The 15,907-nt window shown below is 44.9% G+C and overlaps 2 protein-coding genes across 7 annotated transcripts in view; both read left to right on the plus strand.

The window, feature by feature from the left end:
• Positions 1 to 11,173, plus strand: part of Med1 (mediator complex subunit 1) — a 44,587-nt gene extending 33,414 nt beyond the window's left edge. The window contains exons 15-18 of one of the 3 annotated variants that reach the window (XM_075990856.1): positions 2,402 to 2,497; positions 2,596 to 2,701; positions 4,911 to 5,051; positions 5,246 to 11,173. In XM_075990856.1, coding sequence (XP_075846971.1) covers positions 2,402 to 2,497; positions 2,596 to 2,701; positions 4,911 to 5,051; positions 5,246 to 5,360 — 458 coding nt within the window. In that variant the 3' untranslated portion in view covers positions 5,361 to 11,173. Of the gene's footprint in view, positions 1 to 2,401; positions 2,498 to 2,595; positions 2,702 to 4,910 lie in introns of all 3 variants that reach the window. The other 2 variants (XM_075990857.1, XM_075990855.1) reach the window with 2 other exon arrangements.
• A 1,300-nt stretch (positions 11,174 to 12,473) lies between these two features.
• Positions 12,474 to 15,907, plus strand: part of Fbxl20 (F-box and leucine rich repeat protein 20) — a 67,073-nt gene continuing 63,639 nt past the window's right edge. Inside the window, exon 1 of one of the 4 annotated variants that reach the window (XM_075990859.1) lies at positions 12,474 to 12,849. In XM_075990859.1, coding sequence (XP_075846974.1) covers positions 12,802 to 12,849 — 48 coding nt within the window. In that variant the 5' untranslated portion in view covers positions 12,474 to 12,801. Of the gene's footprint in view, positions 12,850 to 13,365; positions 13,603 to 15,907 lie in introns of those variants that run through there. The other 3 variants (XM_075990858.1, XM_075990862.1, XM_075990860.1) reach the window with 3 other exon arrangements.

Consider the following 15,907-nt stretch of genomic DNA (forward strand, 5'->3'; position numbering starts at 1 on the left):
AAACTCCTGATTCTCCTACCTCTAAGTCTCAGGTGCTGGGCTTATGGGTATGTACTACCATTCCCATGTAAAAATGAGAAGCAGGAAACAAAACTGTATGTGTATGTGATGTATGCATTAGGATTTGGGCCTATGCATTAGATGTTTGGATTAAGAACCAGAATGCTTGGCATAGTGGTGCATTCTAGTCTTTGGGAGGCAGAGGCAAGAGAATCTCTGATCTACACTAAGAAACCCTGTTTTAAAAAAAAAACTGGTTAAAGTTGTGACTTTAGGTATAATTTTTCTTGCCACTGGTGAGGTCATTGGGTTCAATTTGCCAACCCTGCCAAAAAAGCAAAAACCAAAGCAAAAAATAAATCTAAAAACAGTTACCAAAACAAATCTATAACGATAAGCTTATATGTATATGGTATAAGTGTGCGTATGTGTGTGTCTGTGTGTTCTTAGAGACTTGGTGTCACTGTTTTCATGGTTGATCTGGATCTTGCTATGCAGATTGGATTGGTCTCAGTCTCACAGAGATCCATCTGCTCTGCCTCCAAGTGCTGAAATTAAAAGTGTGTGCTACCATGCCCACCTCAAATCATTTTAGATAATAGCCCGTATTTCTCTGTTTACCAGATTATACGATGCATAGTTGACAGAGAAATACCTTGATAGAAAGTAGGTTTTATTCTGGCTTTCATGGTACAGATTTTAATCTCCACACTAGCAAGTAAAGGGAGGTGAATCTCTACATAGTGAGTTCTTGGTCACCCTGGGCTAATTGGTGAAATTGTGGATCAAAAAGAAAAGCACAACCAACCCCAAAAACGTGGGTTTGATGGCAATAGTACTAGATGGCTACTTGTCAAGTAGAATTGAAACCCTCTAATTGAGAGCTATGCATGATGGTGAATAACCATACCTCAGTACTAGAGAGGCTATAAAACAAGAGGATTATGGGTTCAAGAGTAGCCTGGACTACAGAACAAGACCATATCATACATTTTAAAATGAGACAAAAACCAAAAATCTTTTCTTAGCCTATTTTGTTTTTTGTTTTCTGAGACTCAAGGCAACTTTTTAATTGTAATCCCCTATAAAATTAAAAATCATACTACTTCCAAAATAAAATGGCACATAATATACATTACTATCCCAAAAGGGAAAATAATAAAATAATGGTTCAAAGCAATACAGAACCCATCAGGGCAGACTTCAAATCCTGTAGCTCTCTGTTGGGTGTCTAAGGACTTAGATGGCCCCATCCTTTCAGATTTGCTAACTGCAACACACTTTTCTATCTTCAGCTGCTTCCACTTGGCAAATATACCATAGCTCTGGTATCTCCAACATTTTGGAGTCTCCAACACAATCCAAGCTTTAGCTTCACAAAGTGGTTTTTTTGGGGTTCTAAGCCGGGATACCCTGCCACACATCTTGCCTCAGTGGCTTTTCTTAACCTCATAGAAAACTCCAGAACCCCTTTACTCTTGTATCCTTCATGACTATAGAGCCAGAACCATGTGACTAATGCTACCAAGCTATGCTTGGGATGGACCTAGCCACCTCCTTTAATACATATGCATAAGCTTTGCTGGTGGCTTTCTTTGTTGCTTGAGCTTTCCTTTTTACTAGTTAGAGTGAGGACACCACTCCCTTTATTCTATTTTGCATCAAGTCTTTCTTTAGATTTCTCATCTCTTGAGCACGAGACTTGGCTCAAACATTAAATTTCCTGCTGTTCTATACCTCTTCAAACTGTTCTTTTTATATTCATATTTCCCTGCTTGCTGGTTTTCTTTCTAGATCTGCATATGCATTATCTCTAATAGCCACATGACATAATCAAGATTAGGTTGTCTCTGCCAATGAAATTATTCCAAAACTCTTCAATGTAGTCTCAGCAGATTTTTAGGATAAGTGCCAAAAGCAGCTACATTCTTAACCAAAATAATGAAAGAATGGTCTCTAGCCCAGTCGCCACCATTGTTCTCCTCTGCAACCACTTGAGCTGGGCATCTATAGTCCACATTGCTCTCAGTGCCGTCTTCCAAGTTTCTTACTAGGACGGCCCTTTAAGTCCCACTTAAAGCATTGACCTTCTTTCTTGGTTGAAAGTGCCACCTCTTCCACATTTCTTTGTCAGCGATGCAGTCACACCTTGCTTCTTCTGTGGCTGGGTCACACTGCCCAGTTTTGGTTTCTTAATTCACTCCCAAGACAGTATGCTTTGTAATTTCTTTTATATTTTATTTTATATGCAGGAATGTTTTGCTTGCCTTGTATGTATTTGTGCCATGTGTGAGCCTGGTGGTCAGCTGGCTATTTTACTGTCTATATAAAGATAATTATTTGTTTATCTCATGTCTTAAATATGGTTATTATGTTTTTCCTTGTTTTTTTTTTTTTTCAGACTCTCCTGGGCTCCTCCAGTTTGAAGTATGTCCCCTCTCAGAGTCTCGATTCAGTGTATCTTTTCAGCACCCTGTGAATGACTCCCTTGTGTGTGGTGAGTTGTTAGGTGGAAACATCTTTCTTGGGGTGTATCTTTTCTTGAAAGGTGAGAAGCTGAATGTATCACAAGTATCTGTAAAATTTGTCTTTCAGTGGTAATGGATGTGCAGGACTCAACACATGTGAGCTGTAAACTCTACAAGGGGCTGTCAGATGCACTCATCTGCACAGATGACTTCATTGCCAAAGTTGTTCAAAGGTAGTGGTGGCCCTTTGTCCATCAGAATTTCACTAAGATTCGTACAAATTGTGTATGTGCATGCTTTTATTTATTTATGTTGTTTTTCAAGACAGGGTTTCCCCTGTGTAGCCCTGACTGACCTAGAACTCAGAGGTCTGCCTACCTCTGTCTCCAGAGTGCTGGGATTAAAGGTGTGCATCACCATGCTATACGCTTTTATTTTTAACATGAATTTAAATGATAAAAAAACTGTCTCAAAAAAATTAAAAGAAAAACATTGCCATTTATTTGAATTCACTATATTTTTGGTTTTAAAAAAATGTGAATTTTGTTTGTTACTGTGAAAGCCATAGGGATGAGGCTGGTAATTTCTTTTTCTTTTTTTAAGATTGATTTATTTATCATACAGTGTTCTGTACCGCCATGTATGCCTATATGCCAGAAGAGGGCGCCAGATCTTATTACATATGGTTGTGAGCCACCATATGGTTGCTGGTAATTGAACTCAGGACCTCTGGAAGAACAGCCTCTTCTTAACCTGCAGAGCCACCTCTCCAGCCCAAGACTCATAATTACAAGCCTTGTCATTAAAATACTTTTCAGGAGAGAGAGAGCTGGAAAAAGATACATGTTTTCTTTTCTTTCTTTTTTAAGACAGGTTCTCATTATTGTGTACATACAACTTACAACTTGCTATTTAGGAAAGGTGGGCCTTGAATTCAGAGATTGGCCTCTGCTTGGAGTGCTGAGTTGAAAGGGCAGGTCTCAGCATGGCTGGTCTAAAGATTTTTTTCTTTAACTTATTTTATCACATTTTAAGAGATATACCATTTAAATGGCAATGCGTGGCAAGTAATATTTACGTCAGCTTCCTGGGAACATTAATATGTAATTTTTTAATACTTCTTTCTAAAGTAGAGGGCTGACAGCCTATTTTTAGAAATGGATGTTGTTCATTTAAGTTTTGAGACAGAGCCTCTGTATTTCAAGCAGGCCTTGATAATGTGACAGAGGATGACCTTGAACTCCTGGTCATTCTGTTTCAACTCCCTGAGTGCTTTCCTTAGAGACCCAGCCTCCTGGTTTATTCTGTGCTGTGGAGGAAGCCCAGGACCGTGTGCATGGCAGGCAGGCACTGTAATAATTGAGTCACATCCCCACGCCTCAAAACACATTTTAATAGATTCCCATTAAATTTTATTGTAGCACTGCTCTTCATTTTACATATATCTGGCAAAAATATCAAAAAATTAGTGTCTTTAAGGCAGAACACTTATAAGTTGTTTAGCTTAGGACAGAATTTGCTGACATACATACTAAAGCAAAATTTTTTCGAAAGTATGTGCAGAGTGTAAATTTACCCAGGAGTTAGAAGTAAGCAGTACTGTACAGCAGCATCAGTTCTTTTCACAGGTCCTTGCTGTATCACCTGTGGCCATGTGAAGCCCCCAAAAGGAAGGCATTTTCTTACTATGTTCCATTATCATTACAGTTCCTTCCCTTGTTTCTCCATACTTTTTTATTTGTTTGTTTTGTTTTTGTTTTTTCGAGACAGGGTTTCTCTGTAGCTTTGGAGCCTGTCCTTGAACTCCCTTTGTAGACCAGGCTGGCCTCAAACTCACAGCATACTTTTTATTTTTGAAACAGGATCTCTGGCTGTTGTAGTTCAAACTGGCTTTGAACTCACAGTTCTTGTCCTACCCATGCTTGAGGACTAGCTTTCTTTAGTTCACTGTAAACTATTTTTGGACTCAAAACTATTTTGGTTTAGTTTTAGTGTGTGTTTCATAAGCAGTTAATAATTGCTTACTGAATCACAGTTCTTTTTAGGATTAATATATGCAAAGCTTTAGAATTTGGTAAAATTACTCTTGTCTTAAGATTACTTATCTGAAAATTGCTAACTAAAACCTCGTGAGGCTTAACTAAATCTCAGACAAAAGTACAGCTCTTTGTTCCCAATAAATGTTAGGTTTTTTTTTTTTTTTTTTTTTTTTTTTTTTTTTTTTTTTTTTCGAGACAGGGTTTCTCCTTCGCTTTTTGGTTCCTGTCCTGGAACTAGCTCTTCTAGACCAGGCTGGCCTCGAACTCACAGAGATCCACCTGCCTCTGCCTCCCAAGTGCTGGGATTAAAGGCGTGCGCCACCACCGCCCGGCTAAATGTTAGGTTTTATTCATCAGCTAATGAATCCAGTGCTACCTTATTTTCTTTGTTCCTCTCTTACAGATGTATGTCCATCCCTGTGACGATGAGGGCTATTCGGAGGAAGGCTGAAACCATACAGGCTGACACCCCAGCACTGTCTCTCATTGCAGAGACAGTTGAAGACATGGTGAAAAAGAACCTGCCCCCGGCTAGCAGCCCAGGGTATGGCATGGCCACAGGCAACAACCCAATGAGTGGTACCACCACACCAACCAACACCTTTCCGGGGGGTCCCATTACCACCTTGTTTAACATGAGCATGAGCATCAGAGATCGGCATGAGTCGGTGGGCCATGGGGAGGACTTCAGCAAGGTGTCTCAGAACCCAATTCTTACCAGTTTGTTGCAAATCACAGGGAACGGGGGGTCTACCATTGGCTCGAGTCCGACCCCTCCTCATCACACGCCGCCACCTGTCTCTTCGATGGCCGGCAACACCAAGAACCACCCGATGCTCATGAACCTTCTTAAAGATAACCCTGCCCAGGATTTCTCAACCCTTTATGGAAGCAGCCCTTTAGAAAGGCAGAACTCCTCTTCCGGATCACCCCGGATGGAAATGTGCTCGGGGAGCAACAAGACCAAGAAGAAGAAGTCATCAAGAGTACCACCTGACAAATCCAAGCACCAGACTGAAGACGAGTTTCAGAGAGAGCTCTTTTCAATGGACGTCGACTCCCAGAACCCTATGTTTGATGTCAGCATGACGGCTGACGCGCTGGACACACCACATATCACTCCAGCTCCAAGCCAGTGTAGTACTCCCCCTACAACTTACCCCCAACCAGTGCCTCACCCCCAGCCCAGTATTCAAAGGATGGTCCGACTATCCAGTTCAGACAGCATTGGCCCAGATGTAACTGATATCCTTTCAGACATTGCAGAAGAAGCCTCGAAGCTTCCCAGCACTAGTGATGATTGCCCACCTATTGGCACCCCTGTTCGAGATTCTTCAAGTTCTGGGCATTCTCAGAGTGCCCTCTTTGACTCTGATGTCTTTCAAACTAATAATAATGAAAATCCATACACTGATCCAGCTGACCTTATTGCTGATGCAGCTGCAAGCCCCAGTAGTGATTCTCCTACCAATCATTTTTTCCCTGATGGAGTAGATTTCAATCCTGATTTGTTGAACAGCCAAAGCCAAAGTGGTTTTGGAGAAGAATATTTTGATGAAAGTAGTCAGAGTGGGGATAATGATGATTTCAAAGGATTTGCATCTCAGGCACTAAATACTTTGGGGATGCCAATACTTGGGGGTGATAATGGGGAGACAAAATTTAAGAGCAGTAGCCAAGCTGACACAGTTGACTTCAGTATTATATCAGTAGCTGGTAAGGCTTTGGGTTCTACAGATCTTATGGAACACCACAGTGGTAGTCAGAGTCCTTTAATGACCACAGGAGAACTAGGGAAAGAAAAACCTCAAAAGAGGGTAAAGGAAGGTAATGGCACTGGTGCTGGCAGTGTATCAGGCCCTGGGTTAGACAGCAAACCAGGCAAGCGCAGCCGAACTCCTTCCAATGATGGAAAGAGCAAAGATAAGCCTCCAAAGCGAAAGAAAGCAGACACTGAGGGCAAGTCTCCATCTCACAGCTCTTCTAATAGGCCTTTCACCCCACCCACCAGTACAGGTGGATCCAAATCTCCAGGCAGTTCAGGAAGGTCTCAGACTCCCCCAGGTGTTGCCACCCCGCCCATCCCCAAAATCACTATTCAGATTCCTAAGGGGACAGTGATGGTGGGCAAACCTTCCTCTCACAGTCAGTACACCAGCAGTGGTTCTGTGTCTTCCTCTGGCAGTAAAAGCCACCATAGTCATTCTTCCTCCTCCTCTTCCTCGTCTTCTGCTTCCACCTCAGGCAAGATGAAAAGCAGTAAGTCTGAAGGCTCATCAAGTTCCAAGCTAAGTGGCAGTATGTATTCTAGCCAGGGGTCCTCTGGATCCAGCCAGTCAAAAAATTCATCTCAGACTGGGGGAAAGCCAGGCTCTTCTCCCATTACCAAACATGGTCTGAGCAGTGGGTCTAGCAGTACCAAGATGAAACCGCAAGGCAAGCCATCATCACTTATGAATCCTTCTATAAGTAAACCAAACATATCCCCTTCTCATTCAAGGCCTCCTGGAGGATCAGATAAGCTTTCCTCTCCAATGAAGCCTGTTCCTGGGACTCCCCCATCCTCTAAAGCCAAGTCCCCTATCAGTTCAGGTTCTGGTGGTTCTCATATGTCAGGAACTAGTTCAAGTTCTGGCACGAAGTCATCTTCAGGGTCAGGATCCTCAGGCTCAATGTCTCAGAAAACTCCCCCAGCATCTAATTCTTGTACACCATCTTCCTCCTCGTTTTCTTCAAGTGGTTCTTCCATGTCATCCTCTCAGAATCAGCATGGGAGTTCCAAAGGGAAATCTCCCAGTAGGAATAAGAAGCCTTCCTTGACAGCTGTTATAGATAAGCTGAAGCACGGGGTTGTCACCAGTGGGCCTGGGGGTGAGGATCCAATGGAGAGTCAGATGGGAGTAAGCACAAATTCTAACCATCCCATGTCCTCTAAACATAACGTGGCAGGAGGGGAATTCCAGAGCAAACGTGAGAAAAGTGATAAAGACAAATCAAAGGTTTCTACTTCTGGAGGCTCAGTGGATTCTTCTAAGAAGACCTCAGAGTCAAAAAATGTGGGGAGCACGGGTGTGGCAAAAATTATCATCAGCAAACATGATGGAGGCTCCCCTAGTATTAAAGCCAAAGTGACTCTACAGAAACCAGGAGAAAGTAGTGGAGAAGGGCTGAGGCCACAGATAGCCTCTTCAAAAAACTATGGTTCTCCATTGATCAGTGGTTCCACTCCAAAGCATGAGCGTGGTTCTCCCAGCCACAGTAAGTCGCCAGCTTATACACCCCAGAATGTGGACAGTGAAAGTGAGTCAGGCTCCTCCATAGCGGAGAAATCTTACCAGAACAGTCCGAGCTCCGATGACGGGGTTCGACCACTTCCAGAATACAGCACAGAGAAGCATAAGAAGCACAAAAAGGAAAAGAAGAAAGTCAAAGACAGAGACCGCGACAAAGACAGAGACAAGAAAAAGTCTCACAGCATCAAGCCAGAGAATTGGTCTAAATCACCCATTTCTTCAGATCAGACATTATCTATGACAAATAACCCAGTCTTATCTGCAGACAGGCCTTCAAGGCTCAGCCCTGATTTTATGATTGGGGAAGAAGATGATGATCTTATGGATGTGGCCCTGATTGGCAATTAAGAACCGTATTTTCTAAACAGATAAGTCTAGAGAAGAAACTAATGATACATTTACATGTAAACCAACACAAGGGGTGAGTCAGATAGGCCTGATTTGTGCTTGAGATTCCTAATGGGCATGGCCTCTACACCACGCCGGGTACATTTACAAAAGTATATCTAAGCCCTACTAAAGGGACCATGGGGTTGCTTATTCACCAAGTCATATTCCTTTGCCAGAAAGAAATGTTAAAAAATACTTGTTTAAGATAGGGAGGGGTGGAAGGGAGGGAACACTGTTGTGGGAAATATTCATATATATTTTTTCTCCCTTTTTCCATTTTCAGGACATGCTTTAAACTCATTTTAGTGCATGTAATTGAAGGGCTGGGCAGAAAAATGAAAAAGCAATACATTCCTTGATGCATTTGCATGAAGGTTGTTCACCTTTGGTAGTTGTCCATTTGAAGCATGGGCAAGGGAAGGACTTTGGCAGTTTTGGACACTTAAAGCATTGTTTGGTGTCTGTTCGTAGGAGTGATTGGGGGAGGGAAAATTATTTTAGCTATTTATTTGTAATATTTTAATCCTTAATGTTTGTTTTTATGCAATGTTTGTTCTTAAATCTATGAAGGTTATGGTTCAGAATGATAGGCAGGAAGGGCAAGGTTTGTTTGGTGGTGGGGAGCTTGCAGCTGTTGCTGATGCTGCAGCATCAAGCCCACACAGGTTAATCAGAGCCTGTCTTTGAAGTTAATTAGAAAAACCAAAACTATTATCTTTGGAGGTTTTTCACAGGGTTCGGACATAGGAATAATAGAAGTTACCTCCCTATGCAGTTAAAAGATTTATCTTTTTTTGTTGTTGTTGTTAAAAAAGAAGGGTGGCTTTTGGGGGTATAAGGGTTTTCAGATTCTAAACCCTAAGGTATGAAAACCATTATAGAACTAAGTTCTCCTAGTTCCACAATGTGCCAAAAGTCTACATCCCAGCATTTTGCTTGCAGGAGAGCTGATGCCATTCCTAAGAGCTGGACTCTGTTTCTCTTCATCACGAGGAGGAAGAGTTCAGACTTAAGTCACTCTACTGTCTGCTCCCCGAGATAAACAGTTTTAAAAAATGCAGCCATAGTTCACTTAAAACAATTTCAAGCTCACTTGAAGTAACGGGCCTGGAATGCTAAGTGAGCATGAAGATAAACCTTGCTACTGTGTAGCACACAATTGGACCTTTTTGGAGAAACAGGTCTGAGTCTGGATTCTGAGGGACATCAAATGAAACCCTTCTCATAAGTATAGAAATCCAGGAGACCGTTTTGAGTGCAACAGAAGTTCTCAGTATTTGGAGGGTCCTCTCAAAAATCCGCGGCCTTACTTTGATTTTGCCACCTGCACTGTGCCATTCCTGATGATTCCGTTCAGGATCTTTATCAGCAGAATGGGGCATAATCCCCAGCACAACTCTTCTGGATTACAAAAAGAAAAAAAAGCCAGGTGATTCATGTTTGTGTATGTTATAAGTGGAGTGACTTCATCAGATGCGGACGATTTCTATATCCAACACTCTGCAGGTTGGAGTTAGCATAGACTCGGAAAATGTACTGTGGCTTTCTTTCCTGACTGTTTCTCATTTCCTGTGGCGTTCTCCCTTTTCTGGTCATCGGTTCTCAACAACTCTGCCATTTCTGTGTCCCACGGCAATAAATAGGAAACAAAACTTTGTAAAATGGAGCCAGAAAAGTTACCTGTTACCCTATCAGAGTTCACTGTCTTGGGTGACACTAACGAGGACACGAGCAAGGTGACACTGGAGTCTTTATCTTGTGGTGCTGATGCAGTGGCAGCATCTCAGATATACAGCCAGGTTGGATTTCTCAGAAGTCTGTCACCTGGTTCTGAATCCTCTCCTCTTAGTTTCTGCAGGAAAGTTAAAGTCATATGGTGTTAAAGTTTGTTCTGGGTGGGGATGATCTCATGGGGAAATGTACTGCATAGTTATAAGGGGCTCAGTCCCCCCAAGCAGAGCCAACAAATACCAAAATGAGTAAACTGGGAAGCTTTTTCTCTCTTTCTGTCTTCATCCCAGATCAAAGAATCCCGAGTTAGGATCTGGATGAAGGATAAGCCCCTGAAATGTCGATGGGCACACCCCACTCAATGACCCAGCATCTGAACTTGCTTAACAGGGAGCCGGGGCTAAACTGCTTCACCCTGCCTGGGAACCAGGGAGCACTGCATTTCTCCACAGGGTGGAGGAGAAGAAGCAGAAAAAACCAAGCCTGGAACACCTCCCTCCTATCCAGGTGTACTCAGTCTCCTGTATCAAAAGACGGCATGGACATGAAGTCAACATCTACCTGTTTGCTGCTGCTGGACTTCTTGTATTTTTAGTTTGACCTGATTCTTCTGTCTTCTGGCTTCATGTTAAGGGTCTTTGGACAAAGTCTGCTCTGATGTACAAGAATTTTTCAGATTCAAATTCAGTGTATCTTAAAACAAGTGTTTCCAAGGTGAGGAAGGGGACCTTATATAATTGCCAAAGCCAGCTTCAGGTTGATAACCCTTGAATGGAATTTTCCTTTTGTCAGGCCAAGGTCTGAAAATCTAGAACAGCAATATCGTGAATTTTCAGAGGAGCCAGTGAGTCACATAGTATCCAAAGTTGAGTCACAGCAGATGTCAGTGTAGGAAACATTCACAATCCCTGGGTAATCTCATTTTGTATTTTATTTTCCTCTTTAGCCCTGCCCCCAGTTATTTGTCTTGAGTTAACTTTTGGAGGGGCAGGAAGTGTTATCTTAGAAACTAGGCTGGGAAACAAGCTCAGTGATAGAGCAGAGCTTTAAATTCTGAGATTAGAAATGTCCATCAGGAGCCGTGGGAAGGGTCTTTACAGTAGTTCTGATTTGATTTCTGTGTGGATGGCTGTTCTGTAAATATTTTGTTTTTCATTTTTTGAAAGTGGACAAATTCTGGGATTCCCCCCCTCTAAAACATCACAAAAAACTGTTGCTTTACATACAAATAAACTTCTTTGATAAAAAGTAATGGGCTTCTGAAGGTTTTGTTTTTAAAATGGGTCACTATGTAGACCAGGCTGACCTCTGTTGTTTTCTGAGACTAGGTTTTATGTAGCCTAGCCAGACCTTGAACTCTATTCTCCTTTCCTCCCTTCCCAAGAGTTGGGGTGATGGTCTTTTGTTCTGAGATTTGTCTCTTTGAGACAGTGTCGAGCAAGAACTTGCTATGCAGCATAGTATGTTGTAGAACTAGCAGTCCTTACTGCCCCGCCTCCTGAGTGGTGGGATGACAGGGATGAGTCATCACCATAAATCTTACCGCTTGAATATTTTCATTTGGTAAACCTCTCAAAAGTCCAAATTAATAAAAACCAGTTTTCTAAGTGGGCCACAGGAATGCACAGTTGGTAGACCTCAGAGACAGGGTTTTATTTTTCTTTTCCTATATTTGGTTCATCTGTGTGTCAGTTTGTCTCACTTTTTCCTGAATTGCAGTTATAAATTCACCAGTAATTCTTGCTGGGATGTTTCTAAATTTTGCTGTTTTTTTTCCATTGGCTGAAGTAAAGGAAATGATTTAAAAGCATAACGTGGACCTAGGTTTTTGTGGGCCCAAGAGCTGAATTTTTTGAAGCATGTTTGTGTAGGAAGTCCTCTTTAGGGGGAAAAAGAAAGTTTGGCCAGGCGTTTGATTCACACCTTAAATGCCATAGAGGCAGGTGGATCCCTTGAATTCCAGGAAAACTGGAGCTACTACATAAACCCTGTTTCAAAAAAAAAAAAAATTAAAAGTGCTTTAAGGTAAGCAAGCTAAGTTTTTTTAAAGGTTCGCAGCACTTGTCACTTGTAAATTTTTATCTTGATCGGATTCTAATTAAAACTAAAAAGAGTATAAGGCAAACTCATAACTGCTTTGAGTATGCAATTAAAAGCAGTATTGTGGCCTCATAGAGCATAGGCACAATTTATGATAGTTTTTAATACTTTAGGATTGGTACATTGTGTAATTTGTTTCTCTTTGAAGGGGCAACTCATTCTAGATTGTTTCCTAATTCATGGACAATAGGTCATAGGTTTAGGAATCTTGAAGGCTGGAGTTTACATTAATAATAGGATGACACGGACTAGCTTCTATATCCTAGTCCAACGAAAGTCCTAGTTTCCTGTGGGCAGACGCCCCCGCCTACTCGCTCCTACACGCTTGTTTCTCCCGCCGAAATGGCGTCAGGTTGAGGCTCTCACCAACCAGCGCCCTGATTGGAGGGCAAGCAGCCACTACAGCCCATTGGGCGCCACCGGCCGGAGGGGCGGGGATGCCACAGGCCCTTGTGCCTAGCCTGCCCCCACCCCACCGGCGTGCGCCCCTCCCCCGGCCCAAGGAATGGGTGCAGTGCTGGGGCGTTGCACCCCCTGACCCCGAGGTGAAGCTTCGCTACCAGTCCCTGGGCAGAGCTGGGCGCTAGGTCCGCCTCTTAGCGCCACCAGCTCATGCCTTGGGCAGCCAGGCACTGAGAGACAGCCGCCCCGCAGCGGCCCCCCAGGCCTCCCCGCAGCACCCCGGAATGCAATTCACCGGGGCGGGGGAGGCAGCGGCAGCAGCACCCGCGGCGGCGGCAGCACTACCCCAACCCAGAGACGTCTAGAAAACGGAGGAAAATGGCTCCGAGCAGGGACCGCCTGCTGCACTTTGGGTTCAAGGCGACAGTGAGTGATAGAGGGCGGGAGTTGGGGGGCCAGGAAGATGTGGGTGCCAGCTCAGGCCGCCGGGGAAGTGACTAGACTAGGGCTGGGGACACTAAGCTGAGGGCTCAGTTTCCGCGTGGGTCGGTGCGTGCCGGTGAGTCTTCGGAGGGCTCCGGTGATGGTCCGTCCCCGCTTTGCTCTCCACGCCGGTCCGCGAGCACGCGCGCACTCGCACCCGCCCCACACACCCCCTGCACGCACGCACACTGGGGCACTTCCCTGCCTCTCCTCGTCCCGGTGGGCTCGCGCCCGGCCGCCCCACGCTCCGACCGCTCGCGGGCTCACCGTCCGGGGCTGCGCCCGGTGGGGGAGGGGTGGGCTCGCGCCGCCGCCGCCGAGCGCTCCTCCCCTCCCCCGGCGTTCCGAGGCCCGGGCGGCTCTGCCCAATGAGGAGCGGCGTTGCTGGCAGGTGGGGAGTGTTTTTGTTTTGGGTTGAAGTTGAGGCTTTGGAGAGAACCGAGCTAGCGACTGGAAGTCGTCGCGGCCGCGGACGCCGCGGGCGGTGGTGGAGGCCCCGCGGGACTCGAGCGGTCTGTCCTCCGCGTCCGACGGGCGGGCCTCGCGTTACCGCCGCCGCCGCCTCCCGCTCCCGGAACTCCCGGGCCTGCCCTGGCCCCTGTCTTTGCACTCCGCACGCCGCAGCGCCCTGCCCGGGCCGCACCCGCTGGCCCCATGAGGAGGGACGTGAACGGAGTGACCAAGAGCAGGTTTGAGGTGTGAGCTCGGAGGGGTCTCGGGCGGTGAGGAAGGCCAGCTCTCGCACCCCAAACAGTCGCCCTACCGGAGTCGCCTCCCTTGTGCGGCTCGCCACCCGCCCCCGGTGGGGCAGTCAGCGTCCTCCCCTGCTGGCGACCCGAAAGCTCCGCGCACCGGCTCGCCTCGCCGTACGGGAGGCTCGCCTGCTGCCCCTTCTTCCATCCGCTGGCCCCGGACGGGATTAGCCCTGGCGCCCTAAATCCCCCCTCCCCCCATAACACTCAGCTTCCCATTCTTTGCCCAGCCCTTGGCTAGCCTCCTTCCACCACGCAGTGAAAGCACCCGTCCCCGACTGGTCAGCGCCTGCTGCCTTCGTAAAGCGTTTGCCACCTCCCGAGCGGGAATCGATGAGTCCTCGGTGAAAGTAGGAAGTGGGGGTGGGAAACTGGGATGCTAGAGGCGACTGTTGGGTTTTTGGTGCTCTTTGGATATTGTTCTGATACTTCCTCTTCCCCGTTTAGTCTGTACTTTTGTGGGTCATTGTTACTGGTAACTTAGATATCGGTTCAGAGACCGTGAGGAAGGTCCAAGAGCCTTCGGAGAATTCATTTCTGTTTTTGTCTTAGGTTTGTCCTCTGCAGTGGGAGGTTTGTAGTCTTGGAATTGAACAGTAGATCGTCAGCAAGCTCTTTAAAGAGGATTCACGGACTGAGCAAGGGATCCCATTGAGAAGTAATGTAACTACTGAGAGATACAGTAGTACAATAATGTGCAAGAGGCTTCATTGGTAGGCTGCGAGACAAAGAAACTTACACAGCAAGAGTAAATGTTACCTGGCCTTCTCTGGCAGAGACTCAGGCTACCTGGGGTCACTCCAGTCCCAGCGTACTTCTCACTGGTGTTTCTCTCTCCTCCCCTCGGGCGTTGTATTTTTAACACGCAGTGTTTTCCTTCAGCTCTCTTTTGAAAGATGAAAACGAGACAGAAGTTTATGGGCTTGGGGTGAAAGTCTTACCTAGGAATGGAACCTCTATTTAGTGTTTGTAGTTTTTAAGAGTATGAGGAGAAAAAAAAAAAGCATAAAGTTACAGCTAGATTAAGGTAGGGTACCTGCGCAGGAAATTTAAATTCAGAGTCACAGTATTGAGTTGCAGTGAGGAAATGGAGAAAATCAAAGTCCTTGGTTACACTAGAGTTATGTATAGCTTAACCACGGGGATGGAGTGCGGGGTGGGGGGGGAGCATAATAAAAATGACCTATGTAGGACGTTGTATTGCTCTAAAGTGGAGCATCCAATAAGATTAATTTATGGCAATTTCAAACTCAGTACTATTGTAAAACCTTTGAAATTACTAACTAGACTTTTGGCAATGTAGGGGTACTCAGAGTCCAAAATGCTGAAAATTGAGTGGGGTGTAACCTGAATTGCAGTGAGTTCTTTACCAATTTGCTATTCCCTTTTAGGTTGTGGAAAAGACTTACTGTCATTTATGCTTTAGAACTACATTGTTGCTTCTTACTTTCAAATAGTTACTTGTTTTGTTTTTTCTTGAGACAGGGGCTCAGGTAGTCAGTGACCTTGAGGTGTTCCTCCACTCACCCAAGTGCTGGAATCACAGAGATGTGAACCACCATGACCGGCTTGATGAAATTTTGAATCTTGAAAATTGCCAGCCTGTGGTTTGCACGCCTTTAATCCCAGCACTCAAGAGGCAGAGACAAGCTGATCTCTGCATATTTAAGGCCAGTCTGGTGTACAATCGAGAGTTCCAGGGACACAGAGAACTCCTGTCTCAAAATAAAAAAGAAACAAAATCCTCAGAACTAAGATAATTTTTTATAAGGGGCTGATTATTTCTCAGTCGGTAAGCTCAGAATGTGAATTTTTGTAAGTTGAGGAAATCTATATAGAAAATAATAGCTAATTTCAAATTGTGGTCATGACTAATACAAATGAAAGATTTTTGCCCCACCCTGAGATGAAAGATACTTCTCTTTGCATACTTGATTCATTGTAACCTTTTTATGGGGACTGTTCTAATGTTCTCTCTCTCTCTTCCCCCCTCTTTACCGTCCTCCCCCCCCACCCCACCCCCCACCCTGTGTGTGTGTTTCTTTGTTTTGTCTTTGTGGTGCTGGGGAGCCAGCACAAGACCCTTCAAGAGCTGCATCCCCCAGCCTTCATTTTTTTTTTTGAGAGGAATTCTCAGTATGTAGCCAACATTGGCCTGGAGCTCTCAGTCATCCTCTTACACTGTCTCTTGCTGTCTGGGATGCCAGGCAGGTGCCACAGTGTCCAGTTTGGGGCTGTTTTCTTTTCTA

Source organism: Microtus pennsylvanicus, chromosome 11, assembly GCF_037038515.1.
Source record: "Microtus pennsylvanicus isolate mMicPen1 chromosome 11, mMicPen1.hap1, whole genome shotgun sequence".
Classification (NCBI taxonomy): Eukaryota; Metazoa; Chordata; class Mammalia; order Rodentia; family Cricetidae; genus Microtus; species Microtus pennsylvanicus.